The 27,340-nt window shown below is 34.9% G+C and overlaps 1 protein-coding gene across 7 annotated transcripts in view; it reads left to right on the top strand.

The window, feature by feature from the left end:
• CACNA2D1 (calcium voltage-gated channel auxiliary subunit alpha2delta 1) overlaps window positions 1-27,340 on the top strand; it is a 478,329-nt gene that overhangs the window by 391,771 nt on the left and 59,218 nt on the right. For all 7 annotated transcript variants that reach the window (XM_077748517.1, XM_077748519.1, XM_077748520.1 and 4 more), the window contains exons 11-16: window positions 1,203-1,361; window positions 6,226-6,330; window positions 20,496-20,574; window positions 21,448-21,497; window positions 22,876-22,965; window positions 26,955-27,032. In XM_077748517.1, the coding sequence (XP_077604643.1) occupies window positions 1,203-1,361; window positions 6,226-6,330; window positions 20,496-20,574; window positions 21,448-21,497; window positions 22,876-22,965; window positions 26,955-27,032 (561 nt within the window). The remainder of the gene's footprint in view (window positions 1-1,202; window positions 1,362-6,225; window positions 6,331-20,495; window positions 20,575-21,447; window positions 21,498-22,875; window positions 22,966-26,954; window positions 27,033-27,340) is intronic.

Consider the following 27,340-nt stretch of genomic DNA (forward strand, 5'->3'; position numbering starts at 1 on the left):
CACCTGCAATAATTCTTGACATATAACAGGCTGATAGTAAACATGAGCTTATTGAATTAATGAAATATGCACTGCACCTTATAATTACACTTCAATGATTTCCAAGGAAAAAAGGAATGATGCATTACATTTATAAAAATATGTGATCAGTTACAAAATTTATATTTTGGTTTGTTATCCACCTATTAAAATGATGTAATTATATGTTTTTAAGAATATCTCCAGCATTCTATCTGGTCACCCCCCTCCCTTCTAGCACGTATGGTTTTATTATTATTCTCATTTTGCAGATGTGACTCTTGACCCCAGGAATCTCAGTGGCTCATAAAAATAGCAGAGTTCATAAATGATAGGATGATCCCACTTACCTCAGTGCTCTGGATCTCACTGCAGTACTCCTGGTGTTCTCATGCTCTCTTGGAAATGCCCTGTGAACTCTGTGAATACTTTTTATGGGGTTGGTGATACTAATTTGGTTAGTATTTCAATTTTCACTTTGGGACAGGTGAAGAAGTTTACGCTCTCTCCTCCTGTAGCATCCTTGTTGTTTAGGGACTCACCACTTAGAGCAATACCTGTCTGCAAGGGCCTGCTGGCCCTTAGCCTTGCCTCCATGATTCGACCACATTCTGTATATAAGCTGCAAAGTGATCATTCTAAAAGGCCACCCATTGTTCCTGATTCTTTCAGATTACTTCCCTGCCTTCACCCCGGTGGAAAGATTCTACCATCGCTTTTCACAATTACTAAACCTCTGTTCTTGTCGATGAGTGAAATATTTTCCCACCAGCTTTTCCGTATGAGAGGCAAGCAAATGGCCATTTTTCCTTGAACCTGCTCCCTATCATTTCTGGATTCTGATGACATTCCATTGATTGTTGTTGGTTTTTTTCCCCCCATCTAAATGCTTGGCTATTTGAGAGCTGCAAGGAACCTTACATAATTCAAGTCCCAAAATTATAATCGGAGAAACTAAGCTTCATGAAGGTGAGTGACAGGCTCAGGGTGACAGTAGAAGAGAGGGAGCTTAGATGAAAATTGCTATTTGATCCTCAGCACACTCCGGTTACCAATTCACTCATTTTTCTTTATGAAAAAGAAAGCAGTGCAACTGGATTGGGATGTAGAAGTCACAAAAGCAACTAAAATTAGATGATTGATTTTCACATTCATTTGTATATTTACTTTTGTGTCTTTCACAGTTTAACAGCAATGCCCAGGATGTGAGCTGTTTTCAGCACCTTGTCCAAGCCAATGTAAGAAATAAGAAAGTGCTGAAAGATGCAGTGAATAACATCACAGCAAAAGGAATCACAGACTATAAGAAAGGCTTTAGTTTTGCTTTCGAACAGCTGCTTAATGTAAGTATCCATACCTTCCCCTTTTCTCTTTTATTACTGAGTCATAGCCTATGAATTTCAGTATGCTGGTAGTTACTACTACCAGTAACTATCAGTTACATAACTGCTGTTTTTCTTTTATTTAAAAAGCAGATGTGTCCAGACAGTAGAAATCGTTGAACTACTTTTATTTTTAAATCCAGAGCCCAAAGGCTTGCATAGTGTAGACATTCTCTTCTTTGTAGATCTTTTCTTCCATCATCTTTGTGAACTGTGTTTCAAAGAGAAACATTCATATGATGATTATTTAATTTTGCCCAAGCACTCCAAACTTAGTTGGCATATTTAGAATATCATTTTTTTTCTTATCTCAATTGGTACTTTATTTATGTGGAAACTTGTGTTTTTCAGTCATCCAATGGTTGGTAAAAATGTTTTAAACATCTTTTTGGTTCTTAAAGTTGTTTCTTAATGTCCCGGAAGGTCCAAATGGCAGACATTAGGATGAGTAGGATATAAGTTCATAGCAGAAATTCCTTCCTCCATGAACATCCTTCCCTCACCAGATCACGCATCCATGTCTCCACTTAGAGTCTCAGACTCTGGCATGCCTTCTGCCTGCCCCACATCATAGCACATACCTCACGCTGTGGACTGGGGTTTTTAAGTGGCCATGTTGTCTGTTCTGTTTTGAACTCTTCGAGGGCAGGAGTCGTCGTTTAGTTTTTTATCTCTTATGAAGCACTATTACCGCAACGGTTGAGAGTGTGGACCTAACCTTTCTATACCTTGGTTTCCTCACTTTCACCATGGTGTGTACAGCAGAGGGGGCTGTAGACAGGATTGTTCAGAGAACCCGACATGCAGCAAACCTCATGTGAGTGTGGGTTGTTGGCTTGGTATTGGAGTCAGGGTCATTATTCCTATAATGAATGGCTAGCGCATGTCTGGTACAGAGTCAGCTCATAATTCATACCTTATTTGCTGAGTCACTGAATAGGCCCTTAAATGCAGTCTTGTCTGCAGGTTGGACTTTGTCGTTCCGTCAGTAAGGCTTCTGAAACGGTTTTAGAGATGTCTGATTGCTCATCTCCTCCATTTGTTCCTTCAGCCATTATTTATTGCATACCTCACAATTTGCTGTCACATTGCTAGTGCTAGAATTATAGAAGTAACCAAGGCTGTCTGATCTCCAGAGGTCCAGCGTGACCTGGTAAGTCATCATTCCTGGTGCACTGCCGTGCTGCTGTTACAGGGCAGTCACGGTGTGTTTACTTGAACGTTACTGAGGCGGGGTTCAGCTTACCCGAGGGAGGTCAGGAAAGTGGGGCATTTCTTTGAAAACAGGATTTTTGAAGAATGAGTAGAATTAGGTAGGTAGATGAGAGAGGGAAACCCGCTTGAGATAAAAAGAAGAACATGGACAGAGCCACAGGCGTATACGACAGTGTGGCACCCTGAAAAATTGGCAGGTGGTTTGGCATGGCTGGGACATAGCAATGTGGGAGCTGCAAGGCAAATAAAAAGGCCACGAGGTATCAGTTAATGAGGTGTTAGGAGCAAATGAAAAGTTGATAATATGAGAATGACATGGTCTAACAAGTGCTCTAAGTTAAACTGTTGTAGAAATCCTGGTGTTGCAGTAAAGGCAAAGAAATGTTAAGCAGAGTGATGTGGGGACTAATCAGCTAGTTCTCTGGACTAGAACGCTAGGTAGCTGGTAACACAGCAATCTAGGTAGAGGTATGTGAGGGTAGGAATAGCTCCCTTTCAGATATGTCGGCTTTGAGGTGGTGGTGATATTTATTAGATAGCGTTAGACAAGCAAGTAAGGAGACAGAAAAGCAAAGTAGTTCGGTGTTGCAGTTTTGAGGGGAATTACCTTTGGTAAAATGCATTTGCTTATGAAATGATGTATGTTGGCTCACAGAAGGATGAAAACTCAGAACTTTGAAATTCAAGTGTAATTGACCAATAGATTAAAACGTATTCTTTCCCTAGTAAAGAAATGCAAGTTTGTGGAGTTTTTGCAGAGAAGTTCTTTTTCTTTTGAGGCAGCCAAGGTTGTGGCATTTTAATTGCTCTTCTTGGTATTGTTAATTTGCCTCACTTCTTCGTTCCCTCCTATTCAGGTTTCACTTGTGAAATGATAAGGAGTCTCAAGCCTAATGTACTATTTCAGAGGCAGTCTCATTAGAGAGGCCACTTTAACTCCCAGATTCGTTACTAGTTGCTGATAAAATATGATTTAACTCCTTTTGGCCTCTCGTACTGCCTCCACAATTGTAAATTATTTTTAATATGTTCCCAGTTATTCCTGAAGTCAGTCTCATATGGTCTGCTTTCCATGTCTCCCTCACGTATCGCAGTTCTCCATTTTCCCAGATGTCATGCTTTGCCTTATTCAGAGTTGAAGCATATTTTGTTACCTCTTTCATATATTTCTAGTTTTCTTACTGCACAATGTTTGTCCTCAAAAGGTCTATTATGGAGATCCCTGAAGCAAGTATAAAATAGAATTAAATGTATCATTTATGCCACAATATACTTTAAATTCAGATTTGAATTAGTTCTCAGGTACATTTCATGAAACATTACAAATATACGGAATACAGTTTTCAAAAAAATATTTATTAAGTATGTGTATTATAGAAGCTGTGCTGTATACTGGCCACACAGTGATACAAGGATATTCAAGGAGACACATAACATAATTTGTTAGGAATCACAAAATAAATTACCAACTCTACCAACTGCCATTTTGTTGAAATAGTCAAGGTCTTTCCTTTACTTAATTTGTTACAAACCAGTAACATATAGTTGTTATGGCCAAGTGATTCTTTAGATAATTGCACGTCCTCTGACCAGTTGCTGACTTTGCTGGACCACGTGACTACCAAGGAGGCTCCTCCTGGGAAAAATCATGTTGAAAACAGAACATTTCTTCATTCTGCCTTTTGTGTATGTCCTAATCGCTGTCTCTGGTGGGAGACATTACTATTTTAATTCCACAAATGACAGGCAAGACCCAGTGTCCTTACCTACCCTGCTGTTTGTGTTCAGTAACAATAATACCAACATTAGTGCCAAAAGTGAAACCAAATCCTAATGAGAATCTTTAATCACTTTTTTGAAACAGTCTTTTATGTACATGTCATTTTGCCTATCTCATATATGTAGATAAGACAAAATCATCAAAGAAATTAATTTTAGTTCAGGGATTTCAACACCTTTCACGAAAGCATTTTGATGATAAAATATGAAACTTTTTGTATAGTCCAATTTTCAGATGGCTTTCTTTAAAGATAGCAACTATGCTTGAATGTGACAAATTATATTAGTACTTGAGTTTTCATAATACTTGGTTTAAAGCTTTAACTGCCGATGTTCTAATGGCCTAGATAATGGGATGACATATGAAACAGGATCTTTTCATCAATAGAACATAATATTATCGTGATTAACTTTTACAACAGGAAATGAGATTTATCTTCTTTGAAAAGTAAGATACAGTTTTTTAACAAGCCTAAAGACCACAGGAGAATTAATGACTTCTTTTAAAATTAGTAATCATTTAAAGTCCAGTTCTTTGTTACTCACAATCACCTGTGGCTGTTGAGACTTGAGGTGCACCTGGTTTGGATTGAAATATGTTATAAGCATAAAGTACACACCAGAATTTGAAGAGTTACTGTGAAAGAAAAAACATGTATATTATCTGAATAATTTTCATATGGATTCCATGTTCAATTGATAATATTTTTGGGTGACTGGGTTAAATAAAATATATTAGTAGAATTAATTTCAGATTTTTACTGTGGCTATTAAAATATTAAAATGACAAATTGTGCTTGTATTATACCTCCGTTCAGTGTTACTGAGCTGGAAGCTTGACATTTCCAAAGAAGCTGAGCATTTGTAAAGCAGTGAAATCTTTCATTCTCAACACTTTTGCAAACACATTTCACAACAGTAGAAGCTTGAGATGATAATTTCAGACCTCAGAGAACTCCAGCTTTCTAAATTAGTTGTTCATCTCAGTGGCCCTTTGGTGCTAATCACTGTTTTCCTATGTCTGACTCTTTGGGGACCTTAAGGTTTAAGGGAAGATTTACCATTGGACTTGAGTCTTTGAGGATTCGAATATGTGTGGCAGGTTGAGAGAGGATAGCAAGATACTCTGGGATTAAGCATTTACAAAAGAGTGCTGGGTGTTAGGGATCAACTAGGAGTTTGCAATTTTACAGCAGGAAAGTGGATAAAATACAGTGAAGGAGGAGGACAGGGAGCAAAAACGTTTGTCAGTGGATTGAAAATGTATGTGGAAGGGTATGCACATTTTTCATTAATAGTATTTATTTGTTTCTGGTACAAATTATAGGGGCATAAAATTGACATAACCATTAATTTAAAATCCATTTGTTAATCAACCCCTGAGAGGCTATTATATGCTCGGCTCTTCACGATCAGAAAAGACAAAACTTCATGCCCTTATGGCATTTACATTCAGTCAGGGGCAGCCAACAGAACACAAACGAATAAAATACATTGAATGTACCTAAGACCATGTAAAATGCTATGAAGAAAAATACAACCTGGGAGAGAGAGTGCCATTTAGAACAAGTTTCAGTAAAGCCTTTACCGATAGGTGACATTTGATCAAAGACCCAAAGGAAGTGAGACCCATGGATATTTGAGGGGTTTGAGAGGCCCTTGTAGAGATAGGCCTGGCCTGACCCAGGAACTGGGTATACTTTGGAGTATACTTACTGAACAGATTCTGCACCCTTAACTTTCAGTCTGTTCATGCTCTTTCCATATTGCTTGATAGTCTTTACCTTTTGTGTGTGTGAATGATACCCCTTTTTTTAAATTTTATTTGCAGTATAATGTTTCTAGAGCCAACTGCAATAAGATTATTATGCTGTTCACGGATGGAGGCGAAGAGAGAGCCCAGGAGATATTCGCCAAATACAACAAAGACAAAAAAGTGAGTGCGGTTTTATAGTATTTTCTTTCGTTTTAGTATCAGTGTATGTGGTTTTTATAGAGACTGTGAGGGAGGGTCAGTAAGAGGGGAAATTAGCATGCTGATTATAAATTCATATGGATCATAGATTATAAACCATTGATTGAATTATAAAATCATTCTGCATAATACTATTTATGTGACCCATAACTACCTTATGTCTAATTTATTAATAAAATAATTTGGACCTCTAGAAACCTCTTTGATTCTTATGTATAAGTTCTGTATGAGAAAATGTTATAGGAAGAGAGTAACCAGAAGAGAATGGAAAAAGGAACAGTTTAAGCTTTTCTCGGAAAAATTTGTGATCATTTAATTATTAAAGATGATAGTAATACTCAGACTTCCTACATATGCCTAAAAATTATCTTTCTACATTCATACATTATTCTGTATATTTCCAAAGGAAGTAATTTATAACAGCAAAAATTTCACCCTCATTTGAAAATCATTTTTATTTTGTCAACAGTAAAACAGTAAAATATATATATTTTACCAGCAAAATGGGTTTATTCAGGAATAGCAGAAGAATTCCAACTCAGGACATGTAAGCTATGCCAAGCCATAGGCAAGTATCCATATCAAAGAAGGCGAACTCTGTAGAAAAAAAGAGGAAGTTGAGGGGGGGCTGCTTTGAGCCACAGTCCATTAGAGGAAAGCCAGCGTTCAGGGTGGTGATCATTTCTCCTTGGCTGGTTGAGATATTCTGTTATTGGCTGAGCTCCTTCCTGGGCAAAGAGAAATTCTTTCTCCTGCTGGAGTGGGAAAGTGGGCTGCTTTGGTTGCAAATGCAAAGTACAGGGGCGCCTGGGTGGCTCAGTTGGTTAAGCGTCCGACTTCGGCTCAGGTCATGATCTCACGGTTCGTGGGTTCGAGCCCCTCTTCGGGCTCTGTGCTGACAGCTAGCTCAGAGCCTGGAGCCTGTCTTCACATTCTGTGTCTCCCTCTCTCTCTGACCCTCCCCTTCTCACGCTGCCTCTCTCTCTCTCTCTCGGAAATAAATAAAACATTAAAAATTTTAAAAAACATGCAAAGTACTTCTTCTTGGAATCTGCCACTGATGAGGGGTGATAGAGCCTGAGACCTCCCCCTTCCCCTTCTGGCTTCCCAACGCCATTTTTAAGGAAGTGTCCTTTATTCATTTTTACATGCTCAATAGGATATTTTAGACAAATTCTTTAATATGCATAATGTTTTAAAAGTATGCAATTTCAGTAAGCAACAGAGAATGGAAGGACAAGCGTTTTGAGGTTGTAATATATTTGTTTCAGTGATTATGTGACTGCAGAAGGAAGTATCGTAAGGAGACCTAACTATTTTGAATGTTCATCTGTGTACCTAAAGCTGCTGATATTGTGGAGGATATTGACTGTAACTCTCTTACTCACAATTCTACCATCAGCTTATATCAAGTTTCTGACTCACTCTTCATATTTGATAAGAGAATCATTCTCAATTTTCTAGAATGCTAAGGATCCATTGAAAAATGATAAATTATAAGCTGTTTTTTGTGTTTCAAGAATTCCAACAGATATTACACATTCATCCAGAACTCTCTCTTAAGTAAAATGCCAGTTTGCTTTGCTTTTAATTGCAATCTGCACCATTTAGAGAGGTGTGGCTCCTCATGAGCTTTAGCAGATTGTTTTATATGCCTTTGAGGAATTAAAAGGAGAGAGGAAAAAGATGAATTAATAGATTCAGATAATTTTGCAGATACAACATTGTGAATAATTAGGTACAGTATTGATGAAAATCTTTGAAATTCTTTGAAATATTCTTAGGTGCTTTTTAGCCTCTATGTGATTGGAATACTGTTGAAGAATTGAAAACATATACACACATACAACTTCAAATTCACCACAAATCTTTTTAGTACTCAACTTGTTGAATACTAACTATGCTATAATTATGTCGTGATGTAAGTTTCATCCATAGGTTAAGGTTTTTTTTCTTTTTTTCCCCTAAATATTTAGCAGTTTTAATTGTACCAAGAAACCATTTCTTCTGAAAAAGTTAATAAATTGAACCATTAACCAAATACTTTCAGATAATAACTTGATGTTATAAATAGTTCTTTCGAAGAAAGTATCAGAATTAAAAGAAATGGGAAGATCCATGTGCATTAATCCAAGGAATAATGTCTGTTGTTACCTTACATAGTAACTTCTCATTTTTCAAAATTCAGGGTAATCCTCATTCCCTCTCCCCCTGGAGCATGTCCCTGACACCCCCTCCCCTTCAGACTTGTTTGGCTGTTTGTGCTCTGATCCCACACCACACTGTATGAGTCCTACATGTCCCTTACACTGTATTCCCCACATGGGAGATCTCCTGGTCCCCTGTCTGGATTATTTGATCCCACAAGACTGGGCCTGTGTTTTGTTTAAATCTGAATATTCATCTTACTTAAATGTTCTAAATAATTCTAACATTACCAAGTTTAAAGAACTCAAATAAAATGAATTTAGTCCAAAATTCAACTGTATCTCAAAGTTCTAGTTAATCTTACTCTAATCATTTGGAAGCAACTTTTTAGCATTTTAAACTTAGTCATAACTTTAAGAATATGATTTTATGATAGAAGTATATAAATACAAGCCCCACCATTTATATCACTTTTAAATGGATACAAGTTTAGATAAATCATCTTTTATTTTATTAATGTATCATTCAAACCTACCATCAGGAATCTTACTTATTTCAGGATATTTTTCTTCTTTCAAAATGGAAGAATTTCCATTTTAAATTAATGTAATTTTCATCTAAACTTGTAATTTTTTTTTCTTCTTTCAAAACTGTATTTGTGTCCAGACAATAACATGTCTTGGGGGCTATCATCAGGTGTGTTTTTTTCTTGTTTTAATACAAGAAGATTTATATCATCAGGAAAGCAATAGTTTTTGCCCTCTACAATCACAAATGGTTTAGTTGAATAAATGAAGAATTCACTAGTTTAAAGCCATTTTTCCTTCTCTACATCCTAAAAAAGTCCAATCTAAATATTAATATCTTGAAACACTGCTTCTCATCCCTTTCCCCTTTTATAAGAACTTAACTTCTAAACAAAGCATTTTGTGACATGCTAAACCACATGATAAGTGATTCATTTCACATTCACTTTTGTGAAACTAATGAATCTGGGCTTATGCAACAAACCTGCTGTTTGCTCACATATTGACTTCTGTGCTTTGTGGACACATACTTTTTTTAAGGGCACACACCTTTATTAATGCCAAAGCAACTTTGAAAATTAATTAATGCTTACACTCTGCAATATTTAAATGTTATTTGTACCTAACATAAAAATTAAGATGTTCTTGGTATCGATNCTTAACCGACTAAGCCACCCAGGCGCCCTTGTTTCTGTGATTCTAATTTCAGTGGCTGAAGCAATGTTTTGTTGATAAGGACACTTATACATAGATGCTTACCTAAATACACAGATATATCCGTACATAAATTTATACCTATTTTTAATTTTTTAAAATTTTTTAATGTTAATTTATTTTTGAGAGAGAGAAAAAGAGAAGAGCATGTACAGGGGAGGGGCAGAGAGAAAGGGAGATGCAGATTCCGAAGGAGGCTCCAGGCTCCAAGCAATCAGTACAGAGCCTGATCCCGGGCTTGACCTCACAAACTGAGAGATCATAACCTGAGCTGAAGCCAGATGCCTAGCTGACTGAGCCACCCAGACGCCCCTGTATTTATTTTAAATGGGCATCCCCTCTGTCCATTGTATCTCCAATAACAAGAGATCGTGTATGCTACTGTGGCATGAGATTTCTTACATAAATTTCTATAAATAAAAGCCAACAGGTGGTTGAGAAGTATGTGAGGGATGAGGAAAGAGTAATCTCAATATGAAACACTTTTTTCTAAAATCTTTGCAAATTTTCTGAGAAATATTGGGAGAAAAATTAAGACCATCAAGTCGAGGTCAAATTGTTTAGATATGAACACAGGTATGGCTGCATATACATATGTAGAGAGAGAAACAATATATATGTGTGTGTATATATGTATGTATACATGTAAATACATATGTATATATATAATATATATTTTTAAGGTTGGAAAAGCTAATTCATTACTCTATGTTATAGGTTAGTAAAGAGACACGCAGGGAAAGCTTACAGATACAAAACAGAAAAATAATCGATGGAGATTCTTGAAAGAGGAGGGATAGATAGATACAGATCATAGCTTCCTGAACTGAACAAGTAGTAATTACATTTATAGCAAAATTGCTGTCCTGCAATTCTTATGAACTTTACTTTGAAGCGTAATGGCTTTCCACATTTTCTAACGTGGGAAAACTTTATTAAACAAAAGGAAAATTCATCTGTTGGTATTTACATGTTACGTATCCACTAACAGTGAAAACAGATGATGGCAAATGATCACTTTCAAGTCAGTTAGACCTTTGAGTGTATTTTTCTTTGGTCAAGACATTTTACATAGTTACTTGCTTATGCTCAGGGCGTATGTGTGCATGTAGTATGTATATGTACCCACTAAAAATAGCGTGTTTATGTACACATTTGAGGACCTCTTTGTACGTTCTCCTTCTTCTTCAGAATTCCCTACCTTCAACCACCCACCCACCCAGTCTTAAAGACTCACAGCCCACAGAAACTGATATGGAAGATAATTGTCTATCTTTGTCATGTAAGGGTGTACATGACACAGAAGATCAATTTTTTTGCCATAAGCAAAAATCCCACAGACATCTCTGCCAAAAGGATTTTCTTTGCCAAATATTTTTACCTTATAAGTAAATGGCCACAAGGCAATTTCGCCATAAAAGATAAAAATAACTTATTGGCATTTTGACTTGACAGTTTTTTTTTTTTTCACACAGGTTGATAGTTTGGTTTCTTTCTCCATCGATGCATGCATGCGGCATTGTTAGATTATCCTCTGTATTTCTGTACTACATAACTGTTAGCCCTCATGGTGGTATGTATGGTGACACAGAGTTTTGAACCCACATTTCCTGTAGAACTTTAAAAATGTCTATCAGTAGATATGTGCCGGTATGCCAAGAACAGACAATGCAGAAGGCTTTCACAACACACACACACACACACGAATACAAACTCAATGACAATTATGAATCCTAGTACTTGGGAACTGAGATCTCTTAATGAAGGAATATATTTTAGCAAAAAATGAAAGAAAGTATAACTCCGAAAGAAGAGACAAGTGAACAAGCAAAAGAATGCAAAACAAGTATCACACAATGAATGAATCACTTTGAAGACATTTGAAGACAGTGCTAAGGTTAACCCACAAAATATTTTGTATTATGTGAAATAAATTCTTTTAAATTTTGTTACTCATTTTCCACCTTTCATTATGTCTTTTTAAACAAATGACCCTCTTTTATATTTCATGATTTTATCTTTTATGGTGAAATTGCCTTAAAGCCAATACTTAGCCATAAAATGTTTGCATTGAAATTGCTTGCGGCAAAGATGTTTGTGGTGATAGTATCTAGAACCATATGTGACAGACCCATCCCATACCTGCATAATTAAATTTGTTGCATGAGTGATAAACCTATCACTCATAGTTTCACTAGCCACGTTATTTTTCAAAGGCCAGTGTGCAAAAATAAAATTTGGTAGATTTAGAAAATGCTTTCAATACTCCTAAAAATTCTGTATGTGATTATAACTTTATTTTAAAACATGTCCTTTAAAACAAAGTTGCCTTGTGTTTTCAAAAATATCAAAATTACAATGTCAGAAAGTTTGATGAGCTTTAAAAGAAAAATCTGAAAACTAGTCTTGGAATTCTATCTTTTTCCCCAAGCTTTTTGCTTGACATCAACGTGGCTGTTGAATGCTTCATTTACATTCATTTTTCATCCGGATGACATTAGAAATCATTGAGAGCAACCCAGCTAGGTGTGATGAGGTGCATCCGGAGAGCTGATGAATGAGGCTGCAGATACACAGCACAATTTAATGAGGCCAAAAGGTTTAAGAATTAGAACAGAATGTTTGGATTCTTTCGAAACTTATTACTCTTGGGAATTAATCTACCTGATTATAGATAGGTACAGCTTTAAAACTGAGTCCATGCTAATCTCCTCACACAGCTGTTTCGTATTAAAATGCATTCACTTTATAATCTTTACCTGCAGCAATGCCATTCCTTGGGGTTCACCCATGTGTACGACACTTCCTTAAAATTGGTGCCAAAACTTAAATGAACTCTATCATAAAGTCCAAACAAATGAATAAAGGAAAGTGAAACCAGACACAGAGTTGAAAGATAATTCCCAGGCCTAGCAAAATTAAAGATATTTGATTTTCTGTGGAATAGCAAAAAGATTGGTTAGCAGTGCACACTTAAGATTGTCTAGCCAGTTAGAAAATAGTCCTCTGATGCCTAGCTTACTTCTCAGAGTTAATCGAAAAATGCAAAAGCATCGAATATGTCTAACATGACAATTTCAAAATAACCAGTAAATTGAAGATGAACAAATGGAAAATAAGATGGATGGGTTTCAGAATAAGGCATCACTGTAAATTTTAACAGCCTGACAACAGATGCATTGCTACTTTTTTTAGTTATTTAAAAAATGATTAACAAAATCTCTATTTCTCTGTCAGCTCTATAGTAAAATAAATAATCTGTAGCCCACAAAAATCGAAACCCAGCTACAAATTATGGAATCTGCATATGTATTTTACATAGTAACAGGGAAAATTGTCAGTTAATTTTTCAGCAGATGGTAAGGAGAGTATTTGCTACCTTTTCTACTGTCATTGCCTGGCTTCTCCATCAGGCAAGAATGAGGCCTTTGGAAGCAATGTTTAAATATATGCGACATTCAGATTTGTAAACTACGTAATGCTGTGTAACAAATTCACTGCTTCTAAAAAGTTTTGTTTTAGATATTTTGCCACTTTCAACAGATAGCAAGAGTTTTTCAGCTTTAGAATAGGAAATATACCTTTGTTCAAAAAACCAAATGTGTTATTTATGCCGGAGTTATTGTAGAGCTGATAACAGGAATTACCAGTAACATTGGCCTTCCAAAGAGAGAGATTATCCACTTCACAGTCGTGTGTGTGTGTGTGTGTGTGTGTGTGTGTGTTCCTCTCTCACAGATTTATTTACATTTGTTTCTCATAGCATAAAATTAATGCTGACACTTATTCCCTGAACTAAGGAAAATATTATTAGACACATTCTCTTCAGGTGTGAGGAAACTACTATCAAACATTTTACAGAATCCTTAACTTAATATCTAAAATCTAATGAAGAATGGTAGTTGAGTGTTACATGAAGCACAAAGTATATAAAAAGACATAGAGAAAATACACTTCAATTAATCTCTGGATAGAATTGTATCACCTAGAATCAGGATGGCCCTTTGTGTTAAATAGATAGACCTAAACAGGATGCCTTTCTGCTTTTCTGAAGCTGCTTTCCTCTCAGATTAAGAATTCCAGTTACCATAGATCTCTTCAGCCATCTTAGCAGTTAGCCCTAGAGCACTCCCTTTCCCACATACCCCTTTATCATTCTGTGTTCAACACCATCTTTCCTCTTTGTTTTCATTCTCTCAGGTTACCATTTTTGATTATTTATTTATCTGCTCTCTTATCTTGAACTTCCCTCTGTGTGAAGGATTTATTCTAATAAATAACACAGAACAACTTGAAAAAAGAAAAGCAGGGACAGCCTGGGCAGCTCAGTCCATTGAGCATCCGACTCTTAATTTCAGCTCAGGTCATAATCCAAGGGTTGTGGGATTTAGCCCCTTGTCAAGCTCTGCCCTGAGTAGATTCTCTCTAAGATTCTCTCTCTGTGTTTTCTGTCCCTCCCTCCACTGGTGCGTGCGCTCTCTCTCTCTCTCTCAAATTTTAAAAAAGAAAAGCAAAATGCAATAGTCATGGGTTTTCTATAGATGACCTAAAAGAAACAAGCAGTTATTTCTGTCACATCTTACATCTGGGTGCATAACATAGGTACATACCTGGGGATTATGTTGCTATTTTGAATTTATTGATGGCAAGTACAGTGAATCATCCTAACATTATCAGATTATGAGGTGAGCTTGAAGCTCTATGAAGTAGGGGCTATGTTGATTTGTAAAAGTACCTTTGGATCCTTTGAGGCTAGCACAGTGCTTGATGCGTGGTAGTTGCTAAATACTTACTGATATGTTGGGCATGTCCATAAATACATGATTAATATGCTCTTAAGGTGAACTATAAAAAAGTAAAAAATGCAAGAAAAACTTAGTAGCTTTACATTTTTTAAAAAAATAATCATTTAGGGCCACCTAGGTTGCTCAGTCAGTTAAGAGGCAGACTTTTGATTTTGGCTCAGGTAATACTCTCAGAGTTAGTGAGATCCATCCTGGGGTCTGGCTCTGCACTGTCAGTACAGAGACTGTTTGGGAATCTCTCTCTTCTCTCCACCCCCACCCCTTCCCTGCTCATGATTTCTCTCTTTCCAAAATAAATAAACCTAAAAAGTTTAAAAATAAAGGATAATCATCCCAACAATGTTTACCTCTATATAATTGGAATGTGAAGCAGAATTGGTGTTTCACTCTTGCAGTCATCATCTTATAAGTAGGGAGGTTTAAGTTTGTTTAAAAATGATTGTGTCAGTGGCATCATCATTGCTGTTGTCTTCATCATCATCTTCTTCATTACGATGAAGTTCATTCGTAGTTAATATTGATTGAACTTATAATTTTCCATGTAACATTAAAGCTTTGTACATTTCGTTTCATTTACAAAGGGAATAATCATATGATTAAAAATATTTTTATTGCCATTATCATCCTCTCCAGTTTGGAAATAAGAAAACCAGAATTTGAGAAGTTAAATAACTTGTTGAAAGTCATACAGCTACCAAGTGGCAGAGTCAAGAATTTAATGATCTACAGTCCACCTTTCATAACCTCATGTGGACCGCGCTTGGCTGGTCATCTGTCTCTTTCTCCTGGGCAGCCCTGTGGCTGTGCCAATCATCAATGCCCACCCAGGAGCCTTCCATGTAGTCAGACTTTCCCACGAAGGGACACGCTTTTCACGGCGTTAAGAGGTTAAGATGGATTAAACTCAGCCATCAAAACTGCAGGCTGCAAGTAGCTTTCAGATCATTGGGCTTTATAAAATAAATTAAGTGTGAAAGGTGAATTTGGACACTTTTATTTATTTCATAATGCTATAAAACTAGGGATGTGGGTTATTCGAATGCTCAGGATTCTGGTACACTTGTGAATTATGGAAACCGCTGTAGAATTTTCTCCTAAACTTTTCAGTCCAATCTAGTATTTTTATAGGCTTCATGCCAAAAATTTTAGTACACACAGTAAATTAATAAAACCCATTTCTGACATCATTTTTCTAACATGTTTCAATAGCTGAAGTTTTTATTTTAGTTTTATTGGCCTCTTTTCTTCATAGTCTCGTTTCCATTATTCCTTGGAGATTTGCCTATTGTAAATTAAACTTGAACTCTGGGTAACTGATAATTGTTGAGGTGACAGTTTCCAGTAACTGGGTTCTGCTGGGAAACAAGAAATTCCTATGGCTTTTTAAAATAGGTTGACCCTGTGGCTTTGGAAAAATCTTAATTGAAGACAAGTATTTTAGTCTTCAGCAAACAAAACAAAACAGATTAGCAGAAGTCTAAAATTGTAGGATAAAGTTATAAAACAGTTGTGTATTATTAAAAAATTAATAATATATTTTATATTTGTTAAAATAATAATTTAATAATATTAAAATAATATATTTTAAATATATTCCAAATTTGCTGTTATTTAAAGTTTTCTCTGATCAAGTAGGCCAGGCTTGACATATCAACATAGACTGTGGGAGTTACAGTAGTCTGTTCAGAGAAAGCTTGGTTTTTAAAGCAACTGAAGGCAAAATTATATCAATTTGCAAGTGATTACAATGCCTGACTTTTCAGAATCTTATGTGTAACTTTATTAACTATGCCCTCAAATTACTATTACTTTTTTGAATGTGCTTATGTAATTAAGCATGAGTCAAGACTCATGAGAAATATTTCATTCCCCAAGCATCATAGAGTACATAAAAGTTATGTGTATTAAGTATATTTTGCCTTAAGAAGTTTGCTGAACTTCATTGAACAAACCAGCATAACATGAAATAAAAAGATTAAGAATTTTACATGACAAAAGCATAACGAAACTGCCCAAATTTTTAATATGCAAGCTGAGTACCAACATAGTTTGGGCTCTGTGTTACAACAGATTTAATTTGAATAACACCAAAGCCTGTCTTAGATCCATATAGTAAGAAGTTGAAACTACTCATTTATTTCAGCTTTCTTTTTTTTGTTTAATAATTATTTTTGTTTATATATAAGGTACTTTAATAGATACATTACTGTTCCAGCCCAATCAAGTATTTATCTGGTACTACCTTCCCATGTCATTTCTCTTAAGGACCTGATCTTCAGCATCATGAAAAGCATTTTTAAGCCCATTTATGACTGCATATACTTCATACATGACTCTCAAAGAAGCAAACATTTTGAAACATGAGCTTAACTAAAATCATCCAGATTAGTGAAGGAACATTTCACACATTTCCTAGCAATATTTCAGTTAGAAGGTATGCATTTGTTACATGACTCTAGTAGTGTGATCATGAATGTACTGCTAGGCATGAGTAAACAATTTTTTCCTCCACGAAAGTTGACTTTGCCTAGATGTAGGTATGGCTTAAAGGAAGTAATTTGCTTGAGACTTTTGATGAAATATTTAGCTTGTGTGACTACACATTAAGAACTTCAAATTACTTTATTTGTCATTTATTTGTTTTTACATAAGACCAGGCAAATGCTAGTAAGAAAAGAACCCTAAAAATAAACATCTTGGAGAATATGATTTAATTTTTACATTGTGCCTATTTCAAGGAAGTACTCCTTTGTTCTCTTTCCTCTAACTTATAGCCAAACAAGAACATTTGAAGAAGTGGAAAGTATCAGATGAATGAAGGGATAGCAATCATCTCAGTAAATTCGGCACTGGGAATTTTAGAGTTACTTTATTCATTACTCCACAGGGTGGCAGTAATATAGCACAGACTAGGAAGAATGAAACCATTTAAAATTCTAAGTAGAAAGTTAGGGTGTAAACATAGTCTTCTAAATTTCACCAGTTTATTGTGAACATGCACTATAACATGTATACTGCACGTGTTTATGAAATCAGTGAAGTTAAAATTCTATTTACATAATTCAGGAAAATGTGTAAAGCAAAACTAAATGCAACAGAAATATGGCAGTTGGGATTAAAATAGTTTTACATTGGGTTTTTCATTGTTCTATAAAGAATTTAAAAGTGAAGCTGCTTTATATTAAATTTTTTCTTGAATAAGTGTATATTTATGAAATTAGAAAATTCTAAGCATTCTATAAAATCATTAAAATATATACTGTGTGTGTGTGTGTGTGTGTGTGTGTGTGTGTGTGCGCGCGCGCGCGCACATGTGTGTATCTACCAAGAGAAAAATAAGCATTGTGGGTATATTGGAAAGATCTTGGAAATATTGTAATCTAAGGCAGTTGCAGAAATTACAAAAAGAAGGTTAAATTTGTAGTTCTTAAGATTTTAGTGACCACTGGGAGGAAAATTTCAGAAAAATAGTGTATTTAACGAAGTCTACAGTATGGCAAATAAAAATTAAGGGAAGCGAGGAAAGCGTTATAGACACAAGTCTGTAATATGGGAAAAAATCAGTCAGTTAATGTCACTTTCATTCAAACAGCTGAGGATATATTTGGAAAATGAACAAAAAAGAGGCGCGCGCGCGCGCGCACACACACACACAAACACACACAGAATGTTTAGTGTACTTTAAAATTTTAACTCTACACCCAGCTCCAGTTCTGAATTTCTTAATTTGGATGACTTCTGAGATCTTCCTATGTGCAAAGCTGGGCCTTAGTCAAAACTTTTGAGTAAAACAAAGCAACAAGTATTTTTGCTGTTTGGGTAAGGTTTTGTTTTGTTTTTTACTGGTAGGCTTTTTTTGGCTGAGTTGTGTTTGTTTGGACTATTTGATGAATAGCATCAGTCAAAATTACGTGCAGTGTGTCTAAGTATGGCCCCTATGTTAGTAGAAATGCTTACCTTCTGGGGACATAAATATAATAATTCATTTAGTCGTATTTATTTCTTTTTAGTTTAAGTATTTTGTGGAAAATATTTTACCAGAACCCTGTTGTGGTAAGAGAGTCACCAAGACAAAGCATCACTTTCAGTTGAAAATTTGAGACATGCTCCCAAATGTTCTTTATGAAGGAGATCTCCCAAGTGCTTTCTGGAGCATCTGGGTTTTTTCCTTGCCTTGAATTCATGTGACAATTGTTTAAGGTATAGGTACACTTTAAATTGAATTATCAGTAGGGTGGCATACCTGTTTACAAAAATATTTCCATTCAGGAGTAAGTTCAGCTACATAAGAAGTGACTCTCTATTGAAATAGGAACTACATAGACAGCCCAAAAAATAAATGTGAAGAATTTAAGAAAATGAAACTATTACGTTTTGAGGAATTGAGGGACGTAGAGGTAAATAGATGTCACAGACCTCTGTTAACCTAGAATGTGTCACTTGCCCTTAGAATTTGAGATGATTAAAATTCAGACGTGCTCATGAAATGGCTTCTCACATAACCAGCTGAGGCAAACCTGTGCAACTTAAGGGTGGCTCCCATAAAACTTTACAACTGAAACAGCAACATCTCCAATGTACATTTCAGGGCAGGGATTGTTATGAAGTGATCTCTGTGTGGCCAAGACCAGTGGAGGAACACAAAACAGATGTGAAATCTCTTTTGAGATTTGTGCTCTGCAGTCGTGTGCAAAGATGAAACAGGCGAAGCAATTAGAAAATGTCAGTTCAAACAGTCAATCGACATGAATTAGAGAAAAGCTGTTAACATAGTTCAAACCAGAACCTGAATTCATGGAAAAGTGATTTTCTGCATGTTTATCTTTCGAAAAGGCTAAAATGTTTAGCTTAAAATACTGGTTTTCTTAGATTACTAAGTTGGTAAAAATCAATATATGCTAAATAGCCATGTTATTAAGTATTTGTGACATTGAATTTTTCCTAGATTATTATAAAATTAGAGTATTTTATTATGAAATATACTGGCTTCCAATAAACATTTAAATTACTATAATTTAAAAACTACCTCAGTTGAATTGAATATTTTAAAAATATTTGCATATATTGCATCACATTAGTAACAGCCAATATTTTGATTCTCTTTAAAAGTCCTGGAAGCTTAGCATACTTATTTATAGATCCCACTCATCTTTTATAGAAAGTTAGTGCTATAACTAACATCATAATCCTATATGCACATACTAAATATTTTCATGGTGTGGAAGTAGTTGAAACTATCACTGAGTATAATTACCTTACGCAACTAAACGTATAATGATCTTTCTCTATATGTTGTTTCAAACACATACTTACGAGGGGGCACCTGGGTGACTCAGTTGGTTGGGCAGCCAACTTCAGCTCAAGTCATGATCTCACAGCTCTTGGGTTCAAGCCCCACGTTGGGCTCTGGGCTGACAGCTCAGAGCCTGGATCCTGCTTTGGATATTGTGTCTCCCTCTGTCTCTGCCCCTCCCCTGCTCACACTTGTCTCTGTCACTCTGTGTCAAAAATAAACATTAAACTTTTTTTAAAAAAGCACATGCTTATGAAATGAGAATTACTGCTTTTACTTATTATTTTCGCAGTGGCTAAGTATGTGGGTAATATATTTTAACCAGGTGAGACAGGTGTGGCTGGTTGGGCCCGAAAGATCCCATTTCCGCTATTAATACCTTAGTCATGACTCTGACATAGGATTAGAACATGGTGCAGGGCACCCAAGTGCCGTCTTGAATTTAGTAACTGAAGTCCATGTTAAGAGTAGGTTATGTGGTTTCTCTCTGGTGACTTCCTGAAAGATTTACTGGCCTTCATTTTTCTTGTCCCATTAATCACCTGAAAAACATGCTTTGTTTTTCGCTTTAGCTGTTTTGTGTTGATGTTTGGTTCCATTTTATGCAGCCTAACAGATCCCTCTTTTTCAATTCACCAGGTACGTGTATTCACATTTTCAGTTGGCCAACATAATTACGACAGAGGACCTATTCAGTGGATGGCCTGTGAAAACAAAGGTAACATATCTGTTTTCTCCACCACATTTTATTCCTAAAAAAAAAATTGGTAGATGTTAGTTCTACATTTTATCATTTAATATTAAAGTTGTAGCTAATTATGTTTATAGGAATAGAAAACATAAGACGCTGAACATATTTTCTGTGGAGAACATTGAAATTATGTGACAGTATATAAAAATTCAGACATTTGATCATATGGCATATGATACAGTATATGAATATCATTGAGTGTTTTATTTAAAGATATTTAATATTTATCAAATTAAAGAATGAAAGAATATCTGAATTACATAAAACTTATGTATAAGAAAGTATGACATGTTTTTACATTTTTTCTGAGTGGTTAAATTTTTTTCAATGTCTTCTTATACATTCCTAGGTAATTCAGATATTGTGTAGTGAGTCTATATTTCCTGTGTACACAGAAAAAAAAAAACCCAGAATGTTATTTGAAAACCTGATCACATAACAATAAAAAGAACCTCAGTTTATTAGGAAAGTCCTGTTTAGGCAAATATTTTATATTGAATATAATAAAATGTCAGATATCATTATCATGTATCTTTAATAATTTCTCCAATAATAAAAATATTTTAAGTGATGCCAGATTCCCTTCTGCTTTATAGAAAAATCACATTTATTTGATACACTTTAAGATATACAGTGAAAGTTGTCATAAAGCCTGTGCATTTGTTAGGGATATGCATTAATCAAACATTGTCCACATTCATCCCTGATATCAGTATGTTAGTGTTTGCTCAACTCAAAGTGAAAAAAAATGCTCTTTTCTCCTCTGAAGCTGGAAAAAAATTTTGTGGTCATTTATTATAACATTCTCTCTCTATATATATAAATATGTGTATGTTTCAGGTTATTATTATGAAATTCCTTCCATTGGAGCAATCAGAATCAATACTCAGGTATGATTACAAGTTATTACAAGTTTAAATACAAGGTATTAAACTTTGAAATTAGTTTTTCAAAGAATGTTTCTTTTCTGTTTTCAATATGTTCAATTGCAGAACATATGTGAAAATGAAAAAATGATCCCTAATATTTGTAATAAAATGACAAGCATCATGATGATGTATGTTTATTATTACTTCATTAAGGTTCCAAGTGTTTTCAAATATTCAAAACTTAGGTAAAAAACCGCATATGTTCTTTAGAGACATTAAAAACATCATAGAAAATAAATGAAATGAAAATTTACTAACAATCTCATTTCAATTATTTTGAGCTTGGTTCTATTTCAGATCATTTAAATGAGTTTCTTCCAGTTACAGGTACCACAGAGAGAAAGAAGGAATAGTTAATGTGGACAAATTATACAGGATTCTAATCAGAATTTGAATACCTCTTAAGTAGCCCCTATAGATCTATCTACTTATGTAAAATAAATCTACAAGGTGCCTGTGTGGTTCAGTTGGTTTAGTGTCTGTCTCTTGATTTTGGCTCATTTCATGGTCTCGAGGTCATGAGATCGAGCCCTACATCGGACTCCACACCCAGCGTGGAGCCTGATCGTTCTTGCTCGCTCTCTCAAACAAAAAATGAAATTAATTTACAATGAAGAGATAATTTCTCTACAGCCATTCAACTTAAAATATGCCTGCTAAGTAGCTTTGTAGATTGAAGCAATTAAGTTAATGTAAATATATATTATTTTCAAGTATTCATAAGTTACAATTTAAAATCATTACTCAATTTTAAACATAACTGAGGATGCACAAAATAGACTAAGGCAAGTTGTAGCACAAATAATGTGGCATTTGTGGAACTGAATACTGACTGTGTTTCATGTTGAAATGAAACAGCAGCTGCACTGGAGTCTGATGTCTTATTTGGCACAGTATTGCATTTATTTTTTGATATGTTTAAATGTAGTTTTGAATTTCAGCCAAACAGTCTGTGATATGAAAGCAAGTATGTGGCTGCTTTATGATTTCAAATTTGTGCACTTCCATCCAGTAAATCACAGAGCCTTAAATAGTTTAGATTGAACATAAAACAATTCACAAGGAACGTATTTCACCTATCATTGGCTGTACCTCAGAAAAAGAATGTTTTGGTATTAGAAAAAAACTGGGATAGATTTACTGTATAAATAATATGCCATTTATGGTATGCCCAAAATAGGAATTAAATGATTATACACTTACTCTCTTAAAAATTTTGATTTTGTATTCTTTTTTAATTCTCTAGATACTTTTCTCCTGTGGAGTTTTTTGTGTTTGTTTTTAATACATCATTTCTTTTTTTCAACCACTTAACCTTTTTTTTTCCTTTAATATATAGGAATACTTAGATGTTCTGGGAAGACCAATGGTTTTAGCAGGAGACAAAGCGAAGCAAGTCCAATGGACAAATGTGTATCTGGATGCACTGGTAAGAGATTGGCTTTTCAACCAAAGAGTGTCCTGACAAAAGCACACAGCTAATTTCTGCTTCTCTCTAGCTGACATTTATTCTTTTCCAATTCATTAAACCCTTTCTGAAAGTCCTTCTATCACACCCTTTGCTAGAATTTAGATTCACACATAAAAACTTGTCTAACCATACATGTAAAGTGTTACTTTATTTTTTAGGTGATCTGTTGAGAATGTGGAATTTCCAAACTCCTATCTTGAATTTATGGGCATTTTAATAACTTTCTGAATTTTTATGTAAAAAAAAAAAATAAATCCTAAAGTCAAGTGAATGAGTACCTGCTACTGCAGACTTTAAACAAAATGTTTGAAATATTTTGAAAATAGACTTTGATTGGCAGATGCATGTACTGTGTCTACAACTCAAGCCAGACCCAACAAAGTTCAGAATCACGTGCAAATATGTAGATAATCTGCCCCTACTCTGAAATCATCATGAACCTAACAGCCTCTTTATATATCATCTCTTGTTTGAGAGATTCAACCCCAGATTTTTATGGGACTAAGCCATTAAAGTGAGCAAAGTGGTATGATATAACAAAAACATGTTAACTTCTCCATTGTAAAATTGAAATTTTAATATGGGTATCCTATCACATTTCAAAGCAGTGGCTCTGGGAGGAGATTTTGCCACGCACAGGTCATTTGGATATATCTCTAGATATTTTCTATTGCCGTGACTGGAATGGGGAGGGGGCACTACTGACATGTCATGGGTAGAGTCCAGGGCAGTTCCTAAATGCCGTACACTGCACAGGACAGTCATGAACCTGCATATAACAATTATTCAGCTCAAAATATCATTAGAGCTGAAACTCAGAAAACTTGTCTAATGTAATTCTAAATTTCCTTATATTAAAGTTATAAATAGTAAATATCATGCCTAAGACTTATACTTAATCTTGATGAGAAGACTTTATTAATGATTTGACTAAAGTAATATACCACAGAAAACCAAAATACTAAGCCCTGAAAAGTAAGTGCTGATTCAAGAACCCTTTTTCCTACTTGGAGTACAATTATATGCTGATACTACTTCCCTGAAGGCAATCATGACCCCAAAGGGCAAAATTCAGTCCATTTAGAATTACTTATCGTTTGGTTCTTGTAAAATAAACATATACAGGAAGTTGGAAGAAAAATAGGCACTATTAACAGCAGCTTTGCATGCTAAGAAAGATAAAGTGAAGCTTGCTTACCTCAAATCCTAGCTAAAATTACTATCCACTGTTCCTTCTTGACATCACATATTTATTTAAGGTCACATGGTCATCTAAAGCTATGGTCAAAATGTTTCGTTTTTCCAAATCCATCACAGGACAGAGTATGATAGGAGGAGTCAATAATTATGCCCTGTAGGATTTCCTATGAACAGAAGTTCATTAACCAGCACGTCTACATTGTTGGTAAGGTTCGCACTGATAGCACAAATGACATTAAGAAGAGATTCTGGTTCTAAACATGCTGTTCAATAAAGCTGAAACTAAATGTAAAATAAGAAAAAAAAAAGCACATTAATTGTCTAGTCAATGGACACATAATGAGGATTATTTTTACCAACATGAGAATGAAAAGAGATGGTCCTCCATTTCTAATTACTTGTCTATAATCTCTGCATGTGGCAGATTCACAATATATGCTGGTCAGTATATCCTGGTTACATTCAGAAAAAAAGATAAACATATTCCAACACAAAATATAATAAATTATAGTGAGAAAAATGAAAAGAACTCTGGAAATTCATAAGAAGGGAGCCATGTTTTTGGGGGTGGTATAGATGAGGTTAAAAAGATGGTGACAGTTTAGCTGAATATAGGAGTCTATGTAAAGTTTCTCCCATTAGTGGGAACTGGTGAAACTACACATAGAGGCTATAGCATGAGTTAGGAAAGGGCTGGGTATGTTGGGAAAATGGTACCTCACTCACTTTTGGAGCTGATGGCAGATAAGAAAAGACACAACACTGGAACAATATTGTGGAGGGTTCATTTTATTTGGGAGATAACATGAGATTCTTCCAATTAAAAAAAGAGAGATGAAAAAGTTAGAATCAAGAAAACAGAAATACCAGGGGTGCCTGGGTGGCTTAGTCGGTTAAGCTTCCGACTTTCGCTTATGTCATGATCTTGCGGTTTGTGGGTTCGAGCCCCGCATCGGGCTCTGTGCTGACTGCCAGCTCAGAGCCTGGAGCCTGTTTCAGTCTGTGACTCCCTCTCTCTCTGACCCTCCCCTGCTCACACTGTCTCTCTCTCTCTCTCTCTCCTAGAAATAAATAAAAAAAAAAAATTTTAAAAAAATAGAAATACCAGGTAAATTCCAGGAAAGCAGAAATCTTGTCTTATTTCTGTTCATTGTTCTTTCAGAATTTGTACAAATTTTTTTGTCTGCTTAATCAGTGAAGGAAAAAATGGAAATTGGGCACCAATGAGTTCACTGATGATTTTGTCTCCTATTTTAGAAGTCTAGTATATCATTTTAAGGCACATGTTACCATATTTAGAAGGAAATTACCATAGTCTGTAGAAATGCAATGTGCAGAAAATGATTGCATCACATACACTTTATTATGTATCATGCTAGCATTTTTAACACTATGCGTATATATTATAATGAATAAAAATTTCTCCAGAAGGAATATTTAATGAATTATGTTCTGGAGACTACTTTTATGAATTATCTGTAATCTGATTTTATTGAGGTAGAAAGTTTTAATTGTGAATATGAATTTGCATACTGAAGGATGTTTCCATTGTTGAATATTCTTGCTTAGAACAGATCAGAGAGCCCATGTGTATATCATCATGCACAGAATATGTGTACTTGTTTCCTTAATTGTATTTGTCCCAAACAGTTTGGTATTTTGTTTGGCTAAAAGCCTCTCTTTATTTGTTCTTCCTTGTTAAATTCAGTTCCCATTGTTTTGGGGCTTCTCACATACACAATTATAAACTATTGCCTGAGACTTTTTCTCCATGAAGCCGTGCTGTTTCTGAAATTAGAACAAGGGTCATGAGATTTGGATTTGAGGTCATTATTCACACGATTACCAGTATTTTCTCAGCTTAGCAAATTTGAAATTTTTAAAAATAATTTTCAAATTATTTTAAAGTATGATTTTTTTTGAAAAAGTAATTTTGACATAAAATAATGGTAAAAATATATTTAAAATTGCTGCAGATAGCAGTAATAAAAAAAGATTCTGACTTGAAAATCAACTAATCTCCATGGATTCATTTAATATTTCAAATGATCAACATGCTGATTGATACTAGGTTGTTATTTGTTATGCTAAACTGCTTCATGACCAGACTATTGCATTTGATGCTTACAGTTAAGCTACATTATTTGACTTTGTCAAAAAATACCATTTGCCTTGGAGGGCGTTTAGAAGCATTATTGCTTCTTTAGAACAGCATCGTATTTACCAGAGGATTGCAGAAATGCAATATTGATAACATGTTCTTCTCTTTATCCTACTTTACACTGATGATTTAACACGAAGCCATTGGCTTAGGACTTGAAAAAATTAAGAATGAAACTACACGAAGGAAGTCAAATAAGTTATATAAAACAATATTTTAATGTCACTCTGCTTATGAAATCCCTGTGAAAAAAAGAGAGTGGAGGGGAAGGGTTACTGAAATATTTAGTGTAATTTGATTTTTTTTTTTTAATTTTAAATTTTTGCAAAGCTCTTTTAGACTATTATTGTAGATGTTATGGGCTTCAATAGCTGCCTAATAGATTCTGATTATTTCTCAGACTTTCTAATTGATTTTTAAATAAAAATAAATATTTTGATAAAGCTTCCAAAATCATTTACTAGTTCTTTGTGTCTCTTTATATTGTAACCATAAAATGCAGTGTCAGATACCAAAGACTAATTCAGAATGACAAAGTTTAAATTGTCAGTCTAATTTGCCTTTTTCTTTCTTAATCTATTTTTAGGAACTAGGACTTGTCATTACTGGAACTCTTCCGGTCTTCAACATAACTGGCCAAGTTGAAAATAAGACAAACTTAAAGGTTAAAAGTTAATTGATAAAATTAATAATAATAAATGATAAACTATGACGTTAAAGCTCAGTGTGGATAAGATATTTCTATAAGGAAATACATACAATGTTACTGTCTTGTGAGACCAGAAGTAAGAGGCCACAGCTGCCTGTGTGATAACCACCTGGGAAAAAGGAAATGCAGGTCAAGTTCTCTGATTCCCCAGAGTCAGGATTCAACTTGACTGTGTTTAACTATGAACTGATGAGAACACAAGTTCAGTCCCTGGGTGTAATTACATGATAGATGGGCAGTACTATTGTCTGCACATTTTTTTA

This window comes from Crocuta crocuta, unplaced genomic scaffold (genome assembly GCF_008692635.1).
Source record: "Crocuta crocuta isolate KB4526 unplaced genomic scaffold, BGI_CrCroc_1.0 scaffold417, whole genome shotgun sequence".
Lineage (NCBI taxonomy): Eukaryota > Metazoa > Chordata > Mammalia > Carnivora > Hyaenidae > Crocuta > Crocuta crocuta.